This window comes from Procambarus clarkii, chromosome 87 (assembly GCF_040958095.1).
Source record: "Procambarus clarkii isolate CNS0578487 chromosome 87, FALCON_Pclarkii_2.0, whole genome shotgun sequence".
NCBI lineage: Eukaryota > Metazoa > Arthropoda > Malacostraca > Decapoda > Cambaridae > Procambarus > Procambarus clarkii.
The window spans coordinates 6,220,874-6,241,462 of record NC_091236.1 but is presented as its reverse complement, the minus strand read 5'-3'; the positions used below and the strand labels follow the sequence as shown (position 1 = coordinate 6,241,462).

Here is a 20,589-nt window from a genome sequence, read left to right as displayed (position 1 = left end):
TATCTTTGCTGTGTTAATTCTTAATATAATTAAACATACAACAAATGCTGATTTATCTATTAGTGTAGCACTTACCACAGCTCATCCTTAATATCTTGCGTGTATTTACCTATGTAAAATATCATTGGATGTTCTTTGCTTACTGAATTGGTCGTCTGATAAAACTTTAGTACATTAATTGGATGGGCGTGTACACATTTGATGAACAATCATTGTTGTACCGTGCAAATAATTGTTCTAATAGAATGCTTTTTCTGTGTGTGTGCGTATACCTTAAAGAGCTGGCTGTGTATCTGATATTTAAATTAATATCATTCTTGCTGTGTATCAGTAACATTTTCGTAACACTTTAAAAGACTAATATAACATTAGTTTCATATTATTTGCTTAACCCTTACACTTATAAGCAGGAGTACCTAGTAATAATAAATCCACTCACCCACTGAGATAAACGAACTTTACAAAGCAAATAGTATCAACAGCCTGTAATGTTTGTCCAGACATCTAGCCATCAGAAACAGACCAGGTAACTGCTGCTGTCTGTCAGTGATAGAGGAAAATGTCACCCAAGCAGTAGACTGTCAAGAATAATGTTTCTGTTACAGACTCATTCACCATTATGAATGTAGCAATAATATATAGTGCATATAAGCAGAATTCTTTATACTACTGTACATATAAAACTTTTTTAATGATTTGCGTAGTATTCAATATTTACAAAAATTCAGCAGTTACTTAGATTATAAATGTTTTCAAGACCTCAAAAATATAGGACCAAAATATGTGCTGCAGTGAAAGGGTTAAACAAACAAATGCATCTAACAAAAATCAATTTTTAATAATAGGCCTACATTGCAGTTTAAATGTATAAGTATTATATATATATATATATATATATATATATATATATATATATATATATATTAGTATATTTTGGTAGCAGTCTTTCCTGTAGACATATAATATTAAATATGACCGAAAAAGTAAGATTAATAATTCTAACACGAATTTTCTCAATCTTTCGTACATTTCTTTTCACTGTTGGAGGTAAATCAAAAATCAATTCTCCAAAATTCATTTTTATTTCTAGTCTGACGCGACACGAGCGCGTTTCGTAAAACTTATTACATTTTCAAAGACTTTAGTTCACAAATACACAACTGAATAGAACTTACGCTATTCAGTTGTGTATTTGTGAACTAAAGTCTTTGAAAATGTAATAAGTTTTACGAAACGCGCTCGTGTCGCGTCAGACTAGAAATAAAAATGAATTTTGGAGAATTGATTTTTGATTTACCTCCAACAGTGAAAAGAAATGTGCGAAAGATTGAGAAAATTCGTGTTAGAATTATTAATCTTACTTTTTCGGTCATATTTAATAACATATATATATATATATATATATATATATATATATATATATATATATATATATATATATATATATATATATATATGTCGTACCTAATAGCTAGAACGCACTTCTAAGCCTACTATGCAAGGCCCGATTTGCCTAATAAGCCAAGTTTTCCTGAATTAATATATTTTTTCTAATTTTTTTCTTATGAAATGATAAAGCTACCCATTTCATTATGTATGAGGTCAATTTTTTTTATTGGAGTTAAAATTAACGTAGATATATGACCGAACCTAACCAACCCTACCTAACCTAACCTAACCTATCTCTATCGGTTAGGTTAGGTTAGGTAGCAGAAAAAGTTAGGTTAGGTTAGGTTAGGTAGGTTAGGTCGTCGAAAAAACATTAATTCATGAAAACTTGACTTATTAGGCAAATCGGGCCATGCATAGTTGGCTGAGAAGTGCGTTCTGGCTATTAGGTACGACATATATATATATATATATATATGCGAACAAGCCTGAATGGTCCCCAGGACTATATGCGAATGAAAACTCACACCCCAGAAGTGACTCGAACCCATACTCCCAGGAGCAACGCAACTGGTAACTACAGGGCGCCTTAATCCACTTGACCATCACGGCCGTCAAAAGGAAGTGATAGCCAAGACTATTTGAGCCACTTCCCCGACGGCAACTCGGATGGTAATCTTGGGCATAGCATTTCACCAAATCACCTCATTCTTTGGGGCACACGTGAGGAACACAAATGCGAACAAGCCTGAATGGTCCCCAGGACTATATGCGAATGAAAACTCACACCCCAGAAGTGACTCGAACCCATACTCCCAGGAGCAACGCAACTGGTAACTACAGGGCGCCTTAATCCACTTGACCATCACGGCCGTCAAAAGGAAGTGATAGCCAAGGCTATTTGAGCCACTTCCCCGACGGCAACTCGGATGGTAATCTTGGGCATAGCATTTCACCAAATCACCTCATTCTTTGGGGCACACGTGAGGAACACAAATGCGAACAAGCCTGAATGGTCCCCAGGACTATATGCGAATGAAAACTCACACCCCAGAAGTGACTCGAACCCATACTCCCAGGAGCAACGCAACTGGTAACTACAGGGCGCCTTAATCCACTTGACCATCACGGCCGTCAAAAGGAAGTGATAGCCAAGGCTATTTGAGCAACTTCCCCGACGGCAACTCGGATGGTAATCTTGGGCATAGCATTTCACCAAATCACCTCATTCTTTGGGGCACACGTGAGGAACACAAATGCGAACAAGCCTGTTCGCATTTGTTCGCATTCGCATATGCTCGAATATATATGAGTATTCATATACAGTATATATATATATATATATATATATATATATATATATATATATATATATATATATATATATATATACACACACACACACACACACATATATATATAAGAGGATACCACCACTGGTGCAATTGTGAGGGAGCTATAGCAAATAAAGGCTGTGTGTGTGTGTGTGTTTGTTTTGGTGTTATTGAATATAAACAAAGAAAAGTTAGACTGAAGATTCCGATGTGAATATTGTCTTATTTTAGGTACTTGACTTGGTAAAGAAACTTAAAAATTACCTCTCTAAGTGCATTTTACATTTGTACTGAGCTTGTTGCACTTTCCCAGGTGTAAACTTAGAACCTTCAGAGCTCATGGGGAAATGAATATAAAAGATCAATACAGCAAAATAATTTATGTATTATAAATAATTTAAGACCAGAACAGCACTACTTTGCCCAGTAAGCAAGGACCATTTTGCTTTACAGCTAGAGTGATTTTGCAGATTTTGAAATATTTCTTTGGAAATTTGTTCAGTCTTAATATTAACATATAACAATATTGGTACAGTATTATATTGATAACCTGAAATTTTTACTTGGGCCTACTTTTACCTACATTAGACAGTGTAAGGCTTTCACCATCAATTAGGCAAGGAAATACTGCTCTGAGTAACTTACAATTAAGGTTTAGCTCAGGGGCTAGTGAATTAAATGAATTGGCTGAAAGTAATGATAGCTATGGCACAATCAGCCAGGCAAGCAATGACCTCACCAAGGACTACAAAGTCCTTGGGAACCCTAAGTTGCCTGTCAGGGATGGGTGCCTTTCTTCCTATTGGTGCTATATTGGAACCCTTTAAACTCATAAATCAACTTATAACCACCTTCAGGCTATAACTAAAACATTCCTTGCATCACACAATAGGTCACATACAGTATATATCATAATTGCATGGGCGCCATTAATATAACATAACCGTTTAAGGTTATGTTATATTAATTTACTATGCATAACATTCATATCCAGTACCATAAAGCACCAGATATGAATGCTGGGGAAATTAAAGTCCTGAATGACACTTCTGTTTAAGCACCAACTTTCACTGAAGGTGGGACAGTGTTAACTATTGGCTGGTAGAAATCAATAAAGGTATGTAGTAATACTAAAGCTGTTCACAACATTTGTGAGACTGAAATTAAAATATGTAGCAGTTGTGTGGTGTCCATATCTCAAGAAACAAACTATGAATGATGCAAAGACATGCCACTAAATAGCTTCCAGAAGTAAAAAAAAATACAAACTATGAGGAGAGGCTGGAGGCATTAAATACAGTATGCAAAGCTGAAAGATAGAAGAAAAATGTGGTAAAAAGATCACTATGTACAAAAAACCAGCATTGAATGTAATGAAATGCCATTTTCTGGGTGAGAACTGGAGGCTCCCCAGAGCTATCCGGGCTGACATGAAGGTATTAGACCCTGGCATCGGTCAAGCGAATGGAGTTTTTAGGCCTACTGGGGACCATGAGCCCGAACCTGTTTAGACCACCTGACCAGAAAGGCACGAGGATTAATGGCCTATAGTAACCCCCGTGTGGTTGGAAGCATTTTATGTATGTTTGCCATCGACCAGGTCAGGCACCCAGAAAGGTAAGCACCCCAAAACAAATCCCTATTCTGGTTAAGAAATTGCTACTGAAAGCCAAACTAGTAGACAGAACTCCTTAAACGAAAACGAGCAAACGAGCATGACATCACAAGGTTCATGAGCATGACATCACCCCCGTGCCGGCTGTGGTGGGTATGTGGGTTTGCGGGCCGCTCCAAGCAACAGCCTGGTGGACCAAACTCTCACAAGTCAAGCTTGGCCTCAGTCTGGGCTTGGGGAGTAGAAGAACTCCCAGAACTCCATCAACCAGGTAATCACCACGTCACCGTGCTGCTATCTGCACAGCTCCCCCTTCCCCAGGAGGGGGAAGGAGGAACCCCAGATCCCCGGGCTTGGGGAGTAGAACAACTCCCAGAACCCCATCAACCAGGTATCAACCAGGTGTTCCGCATTCTTTCTCGCAGATTCTACGCCGTTTTCGCTCCTCTTCTCTCTGGTCATAACCCCCAAGATACTTGGGGGTGTTCTTGATTTTTATGGGTGGAGCAATCTATTAGTTCTTTTCTCTGCTTATGGGTGTGGGGCAGCTCTGAGTGGCGTCTCTTCTGCCTCTATACTGCATGCACCTTGTCTTCTACTGGGCCTGCACCTCTGAAAATTCTCCACTAGGGATACTCCTGCTACATTGCACGGCTCAGCTGTGTCGTGACACGGTGTTGTCTCAGTTCGGCAGGTAAGTTTGTACTGTATGGCGACTCTGTCGGCCCAGTGCTGGCTCTCGGTTTTAGTGGGGTTCTCACCTAGTTGTACTCCACTAGTTGTGCCTGCGGTGGTTGGGCTCTGGCTCTTTGGTCCCACCTTTCCACTGTCATTCACCGGTGTACAACTTTCTGAGCCTACTGTGCTCTATCTTCTCTACATTTGAAACTGTGTATGAAGTCTGCCTCATCACGTCTCTTCCTCGTGCATTCCCCTTACTGACTACTCTGACACTGAAAAAGTTCTTTCTAATGCCTCTGTGGCTCCATTGGGTGTTCAACTTCCCCCCGTGTCCCCTTGTGCATGTACCACCAGAGTTACATAATTAGTCCTTGTCTACTGTCGATTCCCCACTTGACAGGGAAGTGTCATTGGCACCTAACAGGGGTGTTTGGTGTTGTGTGTTTTGCTTGGACCCTTTGCATGTGTCTTGCAGTCACTTCCCTTTGTCCTTGTATCTTGTTCTTCATTGTACTGGGGGCCTCTGCCCCATGTTTCGGTGCTGTTTAAGTTTTTCGGTGCCTGGGTCTTTTCTCGATATTTGGACACTCCTTCGTTCCCCCGGTCCGTGCTTTGTGTCCTCCTTCCTTGACTCGGTCTCTGATCTCTGGGCACTCCTTCCTTGCCTATCTTCAGTGCCTGGCTGCACCCTAATATCCATGGTGTGTCTGTGCATGTGCAACCACCTGCATCACACGTTGTGGTTGGTCATGTACATTGTGTTACCGGCTGCTACTTGGTCCGTCTCCGGTCTTTTCCTTGCCTATTTCTGTTTTTCCTACCTCTATGCTGTGCTTGGCTGTGTATCATGGTCGGTGCTTATTGGTTTTACTGTTGTTAGGTTCTGGGGTGGGGGCCTCTGTCCATGTTCAGTTCCCTGATTTTGGACTACCCCAGTGTTCGGTTTTAGTACCGAGTTCTTTCACTTTTTCCTTGCATCTCACTGCAGGCTTCTGTGTTCCAATGTCTGCGGGAGGTTGCGAACTTCTGAACACTGCTCCTGCCTTAATGGTTCTTTTTCTTGGGACAGGGGTTGCTAGGGTTCCGGTCTTAATTACGGTTATTTGGGCCTCGTCATGGGTAGTTCGTTTGGTGCAGCCTAATTCTTTTCAGGTGCTGTTTGGGTCTGCTGTTTTCCAGAGGGGTCCTTGGGTCACTGCTTGGTTGGTCAGGCCGGGGGGGCTTCCTTTGTTGTTTGGTTGCGGCTCTTTGCTGTTCTCTGCACGTCTTGGCCTCTGGGGCCATGGACATGTTTTGGTTTGCCCGGGTTCCCTTCCGTCCCTCCTTCCTGTTCTGGGGTTCGGGTCTCCCGAGTCGTCTGCATGGTCTTTTTGTTTCATTTATGGTCTTTTTTTTATGTTCGAGCACGTGGCATCCGCCTCCCGGATCCTTCCCTCTTTTTCTTATCTGTGGTGAGGTAGCTCCTGGGAGCCGACAGGGCTCTCCCCATAAAACCAGCTTTGAATATAATGAAACACCATTTTCTGGGCGAGTCCCGGAGGCTCCCCGGCATCCCTCCCTCCCTCCGGTCGGCAATGTTTTTCGTGGTTTTTGACATCCAGCCTAAGAACTGAAGGTTGGGTTGCCAGCAGGTGGGTCTGGGGCTCCACCTTCCCCCTCCTGTGGAGGGGGGAGTTGCGCAGACACCGGCGCGGCGACACGATGACGTCATGCTCGTTTCCTAATTTTCGTTAGGCGAGTTCTGTCCACTTGTTCGGCCTTCGGTCACAATAGTTTTACCAGAATAGGGGTTTGTTTTGGGGTGCCTATCCCGGTCGATGGCAGACATAGAATGCTCCCAACCACAGGGGCGGGGGGGGGGGGGGGGGGGGTTTAGGGAGGTCTCTATAGGTTATTGCTCCTTGTGCCTCACTAGAGGGGGGCCAGTTTAAGGCTCGTTGTCCCCGGTAGGCAAGAACTCCATGCATTGACTGATGCCAGAAAGTTATACATATCCATTCAGCCTGGATAACTCCTGGGAGCCTCCGGGACTCACCCAGAAAATGGCATTTCATTACATTCAATGCTGGTTTTTATTCACTTTCCCTCTGAGTCTGCGGATGAACCCAGCAAAAGACATTAAAGCTCATTAAAGGTGTAAAATGAACTTTGCAGAGTTAATTTTTCAGTTTCCTTCCCAAGTGAAGAACCACCTAAGAAATACTGTACATCAGAAGATTCATACCCAAGTCATTGATCTAACCCAACATTTTTTATCAAACGTTTACTGACGTAAACTTTTGATGTGTTGAACTAATGCACTAGAGCAAATATTCGGGGCTTCTTTGCATTTGTGTACTTATTTTATTACATATATATATATATATATATATATATATATATATATATATATATATATATATATATATATATATATATATATATATATATATATATATATATATATATATATATGAAACAGTTTACTAAAGATTACAGTTTAATCTTCTTCTTAACTAGTATCCCGTTTTCCAGCAGATTTACGTTCGTGCCCAGTTTGACTATGATCCCCTCGAGGATGACTTGATTCCTTGTGCGCAAGCAGGCATTGCCTTCAAGACTGGAGATATTTTACAGGTTTGTTAAAAGCAGTCTAATGACAAATGTAAAATATGCCAATATCAACAAGATATACAGTACTGTTGATCTGCATAGCATTATGTTGAAAAATGTCATAAACCTAGTACTGTACTGTATTGTCTATTTACAAAATTGAATTTTTATACTTTGCCATTGCCCTACAGATTATATCCAAGGATGACCACAACTGGTGGCAAGCAAAAAAAGATCCCAATGGTACTGCTGGACTTATTCCATCACCAGAGCTTCAAGAATGGCGCACTGCCTGCCTAGCCATGGAGAAGAGTAAACGTGACCAAGGTAATGAAACTGTCTTTATCTATCCAAAATGTATATTTAGACTTACATTCATGTAAATATAAAATTCTTAGCAAGAACCTACATTCTTCTACTGTATGTTCCAATACCCATTTTTATGAAATAATGGTAGAAATATAAAATACAGTACTGTAATTACAAAATGGTAAATAAGTTGCTAACAGAATATAATGCAATATTAGTACAGTAAGTGAAAGCTAAATAATAATAATAAGATAGAGGTGGAAAGCTTTAGAGCAGAAACAGTTAAACATAGTACTGTACTGAGTAAAGGATAATAATGCATGTCAGAATAACAAAGTGGCCAAACTATTTAGTGTCACACTCTTCTGGTGCTGGTGTACATTTAAATCGCCTTTAATTACCAATAGAAATACTCTACAGTATAACTCACATATTTGTTGTTAGTGAGTTATATTGTCTACAGTATAGTGGTTTCATCCATAAAGTGCAGCTATTACCAGAAGTAAAATTCCAGTTGATAATTAAAATCACCATATAACTGAATTACCATGTGGAGAGCAACTTATGACAGTAACTGCACTTAATTTAAGTGTTAAATATGGTATATCACAAAGGTGCTAAAGGTCTTATGAGAAAAACTTACCCAATGTGCGTATGTTAGCGTTTCCAGGCGCACCCTCGTAGCATCTTCATTGGTTATGATACTTGCCAAAATTGCTCATCATAATTAGAAAATTTATAAGGTCTGAAACTTAAGTATTCATCTACATTAACTCTACCATTATCCTGTGGATTGCTAACAAATAAATATTTTGTTTTGGGGGGATCTTTTGATTTTTGTTTAAACCAGTTAGCTACAATAATATGTTTCGCATTTTTCTGATAAATTAGCATGACGATTGACCTCTTCACCTTAAATTTAATATTTTGTATTCCAGTGAACTGTTCATTCTTTGGTCGGAAGAAAAAACAACATAAAGACAAGTATCTTGCTAAACACAATGCTGTGTTTGACCAACTCGATCTTGTCACCTATGAAGAAGTCATAAAACTGCCCTGTAAGTTGATTCTTAACAAAATTTATTATTCCACAATTACTATCTAACTTGACCCAAGAGTAAATTTAGTCATAATGATCAATACTGCATATCACAGCTACTCTTGATTACATTAAGCCTGGAAAGAAAATGTAAAGTGATGTCACTTTAACAGTACTGTAGCCTAATAATATGCTGCACTGTATAACCTCACACAGCAAGTGAATATTGAGACAAAATGCCTGTTAAGCACCTACATTTTAAGGTACAGTAATGTAGTCAACTTAAAAATTTCAGAGCACAAAATAATTATTTTGCTATACAGTACATATTTTTCGAGTAACAAATAAGGGTTGCATCCTCAGCATTTCGACGAAAGACATTGGTGCTGCTTGGTGCGCATGGCGTTGGGAGGCGACACATCAAGAATACTCTCATAGCTTCACATCCAGACAAATATGCTTATCCAATTCCACGTAAGTGTCTCATAAACAAAATTATTATAGAGTTAAGAACATCGCAATAATACACTTTTACATTATAGTAGATACGGTTGTAAATTTATATACTGTATATTTTTTAACCTTAAAAGTTATTGCAGGAACTTTCATTCTAGAGAGCTCTGTAGAATCAACTCAGATTTTTGTTAATATCATTTACTGGATCCTATTAGTTGATATTTTCTAATGATAATTACAGTATAGTGCCTTCCTTTGTTACTATTGTATAGCCTAAACTCAAAAGGACTGGACTGTTTCTGTATGTTCAGAGAACTGCCTGATTTTGCTTCTAGAAGTCTATGGTAATATGCCACATACATCCATTGTTTGATAACAAGGTGCAGTATGCCTACTTTCTAATCCAGATGAATCTTATTTTTTATATCCAAGTCCAAGTGGATATTGGATATACATTCTTACATAATTTTTCATACCAGTATAAGAAAGAAAAAACTTACAGAGCATAGCAAATGTTGGCCATTATGAGTTGTGTTTTTTTTTATTTATATGTATATACAAGAGTCCTTACATTCTTGTACAGCCACTAGCACGCATAGCATTTCAGGCAAGTCCTTAATCCTAATTTTCCCCGGAATATGATCCGCCAAATCGTTTAACAACCAGGTACCCATTTTACTGTTGGATAATCAGAGGCTACAGTTAAGGATTGATGCCCAGTAAATCCTCCCAAGCCAGGATACAAACTCAGGCCAAAGCGCTCGCGAAACACCAGGCGAATGTCTTGCCACTTTGCCACGGGGACTGTAGATATAATACTGATGGTGTCAGTGTGGTATAAGCTATTAAACTGCTTATACATATGAAAATGTCTTTAAAATAACTAATTCTAGATGACACTGATAATTTGGATTTAATATAAAGATAAAAATAGGTGTAATGGAAAAGAAGGAAATTTTGTATCTTAGTGGAAAATTTAAAATATTTTGGATAATATTTATTAGAATAATGTAGGTGTCAGTGTTGTGAAGAAGAAAAACATATTAGGGACAGTAGACAGAATGGTATGAGGGAGTTCTGGCTCGAAAATCAAGAGCTGCGGACATGCTTGTTTGGTTCAAAGTGAACAGATCTTTCTGGAGATAGTCTCTCACTGTTAAGTTAGAGGGAAATTTCTAGGAAGGCATTAAGCATCAGTTGTAAATAAATACATGCAGGGGGGCATCAAGCACATAAATTTGGGGGTACTATTCAGAAAAACATTAGTTATCAACAATATGTATTTATTGCTTTTAACAATACAATGTATGTAAAGTTAATTTAAATCTACATGTACCTCTTACATGCATATTCAATAGCATTTATGGGGGGCCATGTGTCCCCATTGGTGTTATGTACTGGATAAATATTTACAGAAGCAATTTTCTGCTCTGAACAGAGAAAACTGACTTTTGCATTGAGGCATATTTATCTAGCTTGTCATACTGCTCACTAATGTAAAATCTCATATTGCAGATACTACACGAAGTCCACGAAAGGATGAAGAAAATGGAAAGAATTACTACTTTGTGTCTCATGATGAGATGATGGCTGACATTGCAGCAAATGAATATTTGGAATATGGTAAGAATATAAATTACTTGTTTCAGAATTTTTTGCTGTCATTTTAAAGTTAAGAAAGCAAGTATAAAAATAAATCCATTATCAGTGTTAATATATGTATGTGAAAATTTACATTTACCACATTTTTCCAATATTAGCATATCTAATGCAGAATGTTTTTCAGTTTCCAGAGGCATATGCTATCAGCACTACTAGCTCTTAGCTGGAAGCAATAATGTATTTCACAATACTGAATACTATTACTGCCTTCCATCTCCTAACCTTTAAATGATAATGCAAATTCTGTCTTGTCCAGTTATAAAGCAGCAACCAAGTCAGGCTTTTATTATGAGATGCTTCATTCATAAGACCTGAGATTAGATGAATTTATTGTTACAAACTGAAGGAGAATAATTACTTGAAACTCATCACTATGACTACAGTACTTATCAGAACTTTTTTGATCAAAGTTCTTTTATCAATCGAATAATTATAATTCTTTAATAATTTTTTTTATAAAAGTCCTTGCACATTTAAAGTTAAAATCTATAGACATCACCCAAGCCTTAAAGTATATGAAGCACAGTAGAAAGCTACTGCCCAATCTGCTTAATCCTCTCAAATTTAGAAGCTCCTTGAGAGCTAATTCTGAGGAAAGCAATCATTATTCCTATCACAGTGCAGTCTCAACAAATCATCCCAACATGGATTTATGGAAAACATATCTAGCCTAACAAATTGGCTCACTTTTCATGGCACAGTAACCAACTACACAGACCAAGCCTTCCAGATGATGTGCTTAATGAACCTAGAGCCTAAGTTTCCGAACTATGACCCTCGAGTTCCATTCAGGTGGTCTGAGATCCACAGAGAGGTGGCACAAGAGGATGGCATGAGGATGAGGGAAGGGGGATGTTCCCTCCATGCTGGATTTGATATTTGCCAGGAAAGAGGAAGAGAGATTTGACATCTTCCTCCCTTGGATAAAAGTGACCATGTCTTTTTGGGAATAAAGTATGCAATGCATTACATTCTGGAAGAAAATAAGGAGGTTGAAGAAGCTGAAAAACCTGATTTCAAGAGAGGGCATTATGGGGGACTTATGATATTTCTTTAAGGAACTTGACTGGAAAGACTTGTTGTTAGGACATGAGGTAAATGAGATGTATGTCAAGTTTTGTGAAATATATGATAAAGGCACAACAAAATTTATACCAAAACGAGAGATGCAGAACCAGGAACCAAGATTGGTTCAACAGAAATTGGGAGAGGGCCAGAGACCAAAAGACACAAAAATGGAACCAATATAGGAAGAGGCCAAACATACCAGCGATACAAAGATGCGAGAAACAACTACATGGCAGTGAAGAGAAGGGCAGAAAGAAATTTTGAAAAAGGGATAGCGGACAAATGTAAAACAGAACCAGGCCTATTCTATGAATTCATAAACAACAAATTGCAGGTAAAGGATAACATTCAGAGGTTGAAAATGGGAAACAGATTCACGGAAAATGAAAATGAAATGTGTGAAACATTAAATGAAAAGTTCCTGTGTGTTTGTGCAATATGAAATCTTCATGAACCAGACTCAATAAGAATTCCAGAGAACAACATAGAGGTGTCTAGAAACGAACTGGAAAAAATGCTCAAGGGGCTAAAGAACAAAGCAGTTGGTTCAGATGGGATTTCTCCATGAGTTCTAAGAGAATGTGCACCTGAGCTCAGCATTCCACTTCAACTGATTTTTCAGGCATCCCTGTGTACAGGAGTTGTAGCTGATATGTGGAAAAAAGCTAACATAGTTCCAATCTACAAAAGTAACAGCAGGGAAGACCCCCTCAATTATAGACCTGAATCATTGACAAGTGTAATAGTCAAAATATTGAAAAAAATAATTACAAATAAATGGGTAGAACACCTGGAGAAAAAGATATAATATCAGACAGTCAATATGGTTTTCGATCTGGAAGATTCTGTGTAGCGAATTTACTCATTTTCTATGATCGAGCCACAGAGATTTTACAGGAAAAAAGATGGTTGGGTTGACTGCATCTATCTGGACCTAAAAAAAGACTTTCGACAAAGTTCCACATAAGAGGTTGTTCTGGAAACTGGAACATATTGGAGGGGGTGACAGGTAAGCTTCTAATATGGATGAAAAATTTTCTGATAGAAAAATGAGGGCAGTAATCAGAGGCAATGTATCAGATTGGAGAAATGTCACAAGTGGAGTAGCACAGGGTTCAGTTCTTGCACCGGTTAATGTGCACTGTCTACACAAACGATCTACCAGATGGACTACAGAATTATATGAACATGTTTGCTGATGATACTAAGATAATATGGAAGATAAGAAACTTAGATGATTGTCATGCCTTCAAGAAGACCTGGACACAATAAGTGTATGGAGCACCACATGGCAAATGGAATTTAATGTGAATAAATGCCATGTTATGGAATGTGGAATAGAAGAACATAGACCCCCACACAATCTATAAATTATGTGCGAAATCTTTAAAACATTCTGATAAAGAAAGAGATCTAGGGGTGGTTCTAGATAAAAAAAACTCATCTGAGGACCACATTAAGAACATTGTGCAAGGAGCCTATGCTACACTTTCTAACTTCAGAATTGCTTTAAACACATGGATGGAGAAATATTAAAGAAATTGTTTACGACTTTTGTTAGACCAAAGCTGGAATATACAGCGGTTGTATGATGCCCATATCTTAAGAAGCACATCAACAAATTGGAAAAGGTGCAAAGACAGGCTACTAAGTGGCTCCCAGAACTGAAGGACAAGAGCTACGAGGAGAGGTTAGAAGCATTAAATATTCAAAAACTAGAAGTTAGAAGAAAAAAAGGCATATGATCACTATGTACAAAATAGTAACAGGAATCAATAAAATTGATAGGGAAGAATTCCAGAGACCTGGAACTTTAAGAACAAGAGGTCATAGATTTAAACTAACGAAACAAAGCTGCCGGAGATATATAAGAAAATTCACTTTTGTAAACAGAGTGGTAGACTGGTTGGAACAAGATAGGTGAGAAGGTGGTGGAGGCCAAAACAGTCAGTAATTTCAAAGCGTTATATGACAGAGTGCTGGGAAGACGGGACACCACAAGCGTAGCTCTCATCCTTTAACTACACTTAGGTAATTACACTTAGGTAATTACAAGTGGTCATTCAGCTAAACAAATCTCTGGCACAACCCCATCTGGACTACTGTGTGCAAGCGAGGAGACCTCACCTTCATAACTGCATAGTCGCTTTAAAAAAAATGTACTACAGAACACCAAATACTACCTCAGAACTAAGTCAACTATCATATTAGGAATGGTTGAGGATCTCATGGACTATAAACACTACAAACCAGATATGATGGAGCTGATCTTGTCAAAATCTTTAAAATACTGATATTGGAAGATTTTAATCCAGACCACTTCTTTAAAAAGTTCAATGTAACTTACAAGTGGCAGCAGCAGCAAGTTCAACAAACCACAATGTAGGACAGAAACAGTAGAGGCTTTTCACCCATAGGGTAATAAAGCCATGAATCACAAATGCCAAGATAGTACTCCAGTTCAAAAATCAACCAAAACAATTATATTTGACAAGCTGCCGGTGTTCTGTCCTCATCAAGGACTCATCAGTGATGGCCCTCATGTAAACTCAAGTAACAGTGGCTAGAGAAGCATAATAAATTTAAATAGTTAAGGAAGTCACAAATCACAATGACCAGATGAACATTCAGCATGAAATTAAAACAAACTTATCACAAATACAAAACAGGTCCAAAATGCAGTAGACTAGACACAGGTTACTAATAATTTGTGGATGTACTGTAAAGACAAACAGTATGCGTTTAAGGGCTTTACAAGAATGTATTGTAAGAAAGAAATAGTGTCAATAGAGAAGGCCACAGAAGAAAAAGCTTTACAAAATTGTATAGGTGTAGTGGTGTAGACCCTCACTAACAAAGGAAAATGTCTCACTGCAGAAGAATTAGCAGATATGAGAAGGATAATAAAATATCATCCTTCTGTTTTGAGGGGAGCCGGTCGGCCGAGCGGACAGCACGCTGGACTTGTGATCCTGTGGTCCCAGGTTCGATCCCGGGCGCCGGCGAGAAACAATGGGCAGAGTTTCTTTCACCCTATGCCCCTGTTACCTAGCAGTAAAAATAGGTACCTGGGTGTCAGTCAGCTGTCACAGGCTGCTTCCTGGGGGTGGAGGCCTGGTCAAGGACCGGGCCGCAGGGACACTAAAAAAGCCCCGAAATCATCTCAAGATAACCTCTCAAAAAGGGGGCCAAGACAGATTGCTGAAATACACAAAAATAACACATGACGAAGGGAGGTTGTGGTCACTAAGAAGGGACCTCTCAAAGACAAAAATTAAATAAAAAAATTGAATCAAAAGCATTTACAGTAGTTGTTTTTTGTTCCTAGATGATTGGGTTTGAGCCAGTGAAGTGAAATATTAAAGTCATTATATTAAATTAACAAGAAGTGATTCAAAACAGGAAAGAGTTGTGACAATTTAAGACTACAGCATGAAAATAGATACAGAGAGTTTGCAAACACTATTGTAATTGATGTAATATATTTAAGGCTATACATGATCATGGGATTCAAGGTAATGATACCGTGCTAATACAAAACTAAAAATGTAATTACTGGTAATTAAAAATAATTTTTTTTATTTTGAATGTTGTTTACTAAATTCAGCTAAATATTTCAGGTACACATGAAGATGCAATGTATGGCACAAAACTTGAAACCATCCGTAAGATTCATGGTGAAGGTCGCATGGCCATCTTAGATGTCGAACCACAGGCACTCAAGATCCTGCGTACGGCTGAATTTGCACCCTATGTTGTATTCATTGCAGCTCCTTCTCTTCAAAATATGACTGATGTAGGTAACATTTATTTAGGAAACTATGAACAGACAATAAAATATAAAGAGAAGTGCATAAATAAATTAATTTTAATGGAAATTATTATGAATTCAATTATAGACAGTATTGTACAATATTTTGAAAAAAACTGAAGGCACTTTTAACCCTTAAAGCATACAAGAAACATTCAATATGTATAAAGGAATAGTCTGATAGGCTAGGACTGGAAAGTACATTGATGAATTAGGGAAAATACAAAACACTTGCATATTAAAATATACAGCAAGACAATGTTATCTGTGAGTATAGAAACACATAAAAGACAATACAGTAGATATTGTTAAACAATCACAGGGATTAAGGATTGGCATTAAGATAAGACAGGGATGCTTGATGGCATTATGATTTGTTATTGGCGTAGCAAAGGTCTCACTGGTAATGAAAGGCTGACAACAGTACTATAAAACCTTCCAGAAAACTTCAGTGACATACAGCACACAGGTGCAGTAAACTGAAGGATGAATACCAAAAAAATGTAAAAGTGATGATGTTATTTTTGTATAAAGTGAGTCAATATATGGGCCAGTTGTAGCCTATGGCAAGATCTACAAAATAGACCACCCAGTTTTCTTCAAACCTGTAACCAGCTGAGAGCCAAATATGTTTGGGGGGCAAACTATAGTATCATCTATTAATACCACACTAAAGTTTCTATTATGAATACTATATATAATTATATACAGTAATTCTATATATAATACTGCATATATAATATGTTGGTAAATTAGAAGAATATGCTGTTTACTCTTTTATAATGTACCAATATACTACTTGTCTTTTATTTTGCAGTATGATGGAAGCTTAGAAAGACTGGCAAAGGAATCGGACATGCTCAAGCAATTATATGGCCATTTCTTCGACTTGACCATAGTGAACAATGACATCGAAGAAACCATTCGACAACTGGAAAAATCTATTGAAACTATGAATATGACACCGCAGTGGGTGCCTGTGTCATGGGTTTACTGACAGACCGCCCCTCCCCGAGACAGTCCCTCTGACTGCTATTGCTGTGGAACATCAAGGAGCAAAGAGGCTAACAGACGAGCCCACCAACACCATAGAAGGTGATCCAGTGGAACATAGAACCACACAACCATGACCAGAGTGCCACAATCAAAGTCTCGCAAAATGAAAAGCCTCATTTTACCCTAAGATATAAAAAACTATATAAAAATAGTAAAAAAAAAAAAGAGATCAGTTATTATAGCCATACAATGCACATCAATGCTTGTCCTGTATGACAAGTGATGAAAGAAAGGAATTGGAAATAAGTCTTGGGAGTGCTGTTATAACTACCAGAGGTTTTGGCAACTTGCTCAAAATGGGGACTTTTTCTAAAGCATATATGCAGTATTTGGCAAAAACTATTTTTGTTTTCTTAAGTTAAAAAATGATTTCTTAGATTCTTCTTCTTCAGTATAAGTATAATAATAATTTATTATTTTTCAGATTCTAGAGTTTAATCAGGATATTTAAATTAATAAGTGCTTTACATTATAATACATCACATTTATTGAAGAAACTGAAATTTAATGTAACTTTCATGATGTAGGAGTTTGTATTTTTGTCCTCTTAATTTTACTTCAAAAACAATATGCCACTGTGATCGTATTTGGTAACTGCCCAACTATTTTATTTATATCTTTCCTCATCTTTGAAGCTATGGGTTCTCAATAGTTAAACTAATAGGCAATACCCTATTTATATATATTTCACATATATACTGTATATTGAAACCTTACTTAAATGGAATGATTCATTCCAGATCCCTTTTATAAGGTGTCTGGAATGGATTAATCTAAGCTGTTTTAAATAAAGCAAAATTGACAAAGTTATCATGTTTGGCTGTGGACAAACAAAAGAAAACACTTTTGCTTACTGTACATAACTAAGAAATCACTTTGATTTATATTTTAATACACAAATTCATTTGAATTATTTTTATGTTTCTCAGCACTACATTCCAGTCTAGTGAATATGCATCCCACTCAACCAGAACTTTACCATTATTTCCTTTCCATCATATCATGTCAATCTTTCAAAGTGAACAGAATATTTCCATTGCATCCTGACTTTGGTTGGATGGATTCCATTTAAGTGAGGTTCCATTTCACATGTACCGTACTGTACATGTATTATGTGTATGTACAGTACTGTGTGCGTGTGTGTATATATAAAATATATGATATACAGTATACTAGATATAAATATATATACACTGCAACTTTGCTCAGGCGGACTAATTATGACCATACCCAATCCGCATTACTGTACATAGAATTCCTGTTCTCCAAAAATTTGTGCAATTTCTCCATAACCACAATTTTTGTTCTTGCCCCAAATTATAGAATACATCATTGCACACACACAAAGACAATCAAATGATATATAAACAATACATTTACAAATTACTGGAATGTAAGACAGATGAAACTGAACAAATTATGGTAAAATAGAAAAATGATTTTTTTTTTTGACTGGCCTTGAAGTTGACCACAGTTGTCTTTGCTATTGTGGTTATTTTTGGTGTATCATGGCTTGCATGTACACTGTACAGTAGCACGCTATGCAATACAAACACTGCACTTTACTTGAGGAGAAAGTTAAAAATTTAACTCTTCAAAAGTTCATTTTAGTTTTATATGGCCTGTAACATACATGATTTTGGGTGACAGTATTCAAAGAGTATGGTGTTTTTTTCCTGTTTATTAAATATACTGTAGTATGGTTATAGCAGTTGGACATTAAAAATGGTACAACAGTGTCATGATAGGTTGAGAAAAGGATGTTTTTTGCATGTTGCTGGAGCCATGTAGAATGTGGTGCCGAAGGTGGCTAAAGATGAAGAGCCCAAATGAAACAAGCAGAAAGCTTGAAGGAGGGTGAGAGCCGAGAGCTCGGATGAGGCTGAGACTAGCTGCCTGCTCTGTAGTGAGACTTGTAGCATCTGGTGTGGGAAGTGGAACTCGACTCATGATGCTGTCTTTTACCTTGTTATATCTGCATCCACCTGACTTTGTGTTGGACCCAATTTGCTTCCTTATTTTGCAGGTTGATCATCTTTTGGTCTGATGAGAAGCTTCCTGGATACTTTCAGCAGTCCTAAGTGATTCGTAGAAACCTTGGGGATTTGTTACAGATATCATTAATGGTTAGCAAATATGGTTGCAGGTGTCATTAGTAATTATGGGGAGAATTGGTAATTTTTTAATGCTTGCAATAGAATTTCTTGGAATGTGGAATAGCTTTTAGATAATTTAAGTGGCTGTCACATTGTCTTTAATGTGGCTGCTACAGGCCTGACACTTAAGAGATACATTTCGTTAATCCTGTCAACATTTTCAAAGGCAAAAGCAGAGGTAAAGTGAATACAAATTATCTGGAGCAACCAAATATATAACCGAGAAGAATAAGGTAAGAAGGTGTCACTTGGGATTATAGAATCTCTGCAGTTCTTTATTTTGATGTTGGCAGGGGCAGTGAATGTGCTGGATATTCTATCTTGGGCTTGAGGATAGTAGAATGTACCCAAGCGTGATCTAGCTGCTAGTAGTTGGTTGAGATTGGTCTATACATAGTGCTCCACCAATGTCTAATAATCGACAGATACAATGACAACTATTTACAGCCAGATCACATTTGGGTACATTCTACCATCTTCAAGACCAAGACAGAATATCCTGCACACACACATATACACACACACTGCTCCTGCCACCATCAAAATAAGGTAAATGCAGAAGGTCTATTAGCCCACCTAACTTCACCTCATCTTTCTTCAATATGTAGATTTGGTTGCTCCAGATAATTTCTATACACTTCACCTCTGACTCTGCCTTTGACAATGTTAACAGGATTAACAAAATGAATACACGTATCTTACCATCAGGAAATAAAGTATAAAACTGTAAAATGAACTTCAAAGAGTATTGTTCAACTTCCTTCACAGGTAAAGAAGAATTTGGACAAACTGGAAACTTTTTAACCATAACATAAATAAAATATAAGACCTAACCTAACCTCATCTAGCAACCCTAGGCCTAATAAATGCTATCATAGGTCTAATACAGTACATGTATGTGCTATAATATGCCTAGGAATATTTAAGTTTGGTTTTTAGCTTTATTTTTTCCAGACTTTAAAAATAATAGTACAAAAAGTGGTTTACTGGTGGTACATCACTACACATTGGTACTCTCGACCAAGTAGTTACTTTCATTTCATGAGGATGGGTTGATATGATATATATATATATATATATATATATATATATATATATATATATATATATATATATATATATATATATATATATATATATATATATATATGTCGTACCTAGTAGCCAGAACGTCGTACTCGGCCTACTATGCAAGTCCCAATTTGCCTAATGAGCCAAGTTTTCCTGAATTTATATATTTTTCAATATTTTTTCTTATGAAATTATAAAGCTATCCATTTCATTTTGTATGAGTTAATTTTTTTTAAATTTGAGTTAAAACTAACGTAGATATATGATCGAACCTAACAACCCTACCCAATCTAACCTAACCTATCTTAACCTAACCTAAACTAACACAATTATTAAGTCAAGGATTTATG

The 20,589-nt window shown here is 37.4% G+C and overlaps 2 protein-coding genes across 8 annotated transcripts in view; one reads left to right on the top strand and one right to left on the bottom strand.

Annotated features, from left to right (window-relative positions):
• The window catches only part of CASK (peripheral plasma membrane protein CASK), a 942,297-nt gene extending 922,393 nt beyond the window's left edge, over positions 1–19,904 (top strand). For 4 of the 7 annotated variants that reach the window (XM_069317358.1, XM_069317359.1, XM_045728952.2 and 1 more), the window contains 7 exons: positions 7,534–7,635; positions 7,803–7,938; positions 8,859–8,978; positions 9,323–9,433; positions 10,931–11,038; positions 15,766–15,941; positions 16,774–19,904. In XM_069317358.1, the coding sequence (XP_069173459.1) occupies positions 7,534–7,635; positions 7,803–7,938; positions 8,859–8,978; positions 9,323–9,433; positions 10,931–11,038; positions 15,766–15,941; positions 16,774–16,953 (933 nt within the window). In that variant the 3' untranslated portion in view covers positions 16,954–19,904. The remainder of the gene's footprint in view (positions 1–7,533; positions 7,636–7,802; positions 7,939–8,858; positions 8,979–9,322; positions 9,434–10,930; positions 11,039–15,765; positions 15,942–16,773) is intronic. The other 3 variants (XM_045728953.2, XM_045728954.2, XM_045728956.2) reach the window with 1 other exon arrangement.
• Positions 1–20,589, bottom strand: part of LOC123747016 (uncharacterized) — a 135,852-nt gene that overhangs the window by 81,304 nt on the left and 33,959 nt on the right. The gene's annotated exons all lie outside the window — the stretch shown is intronic.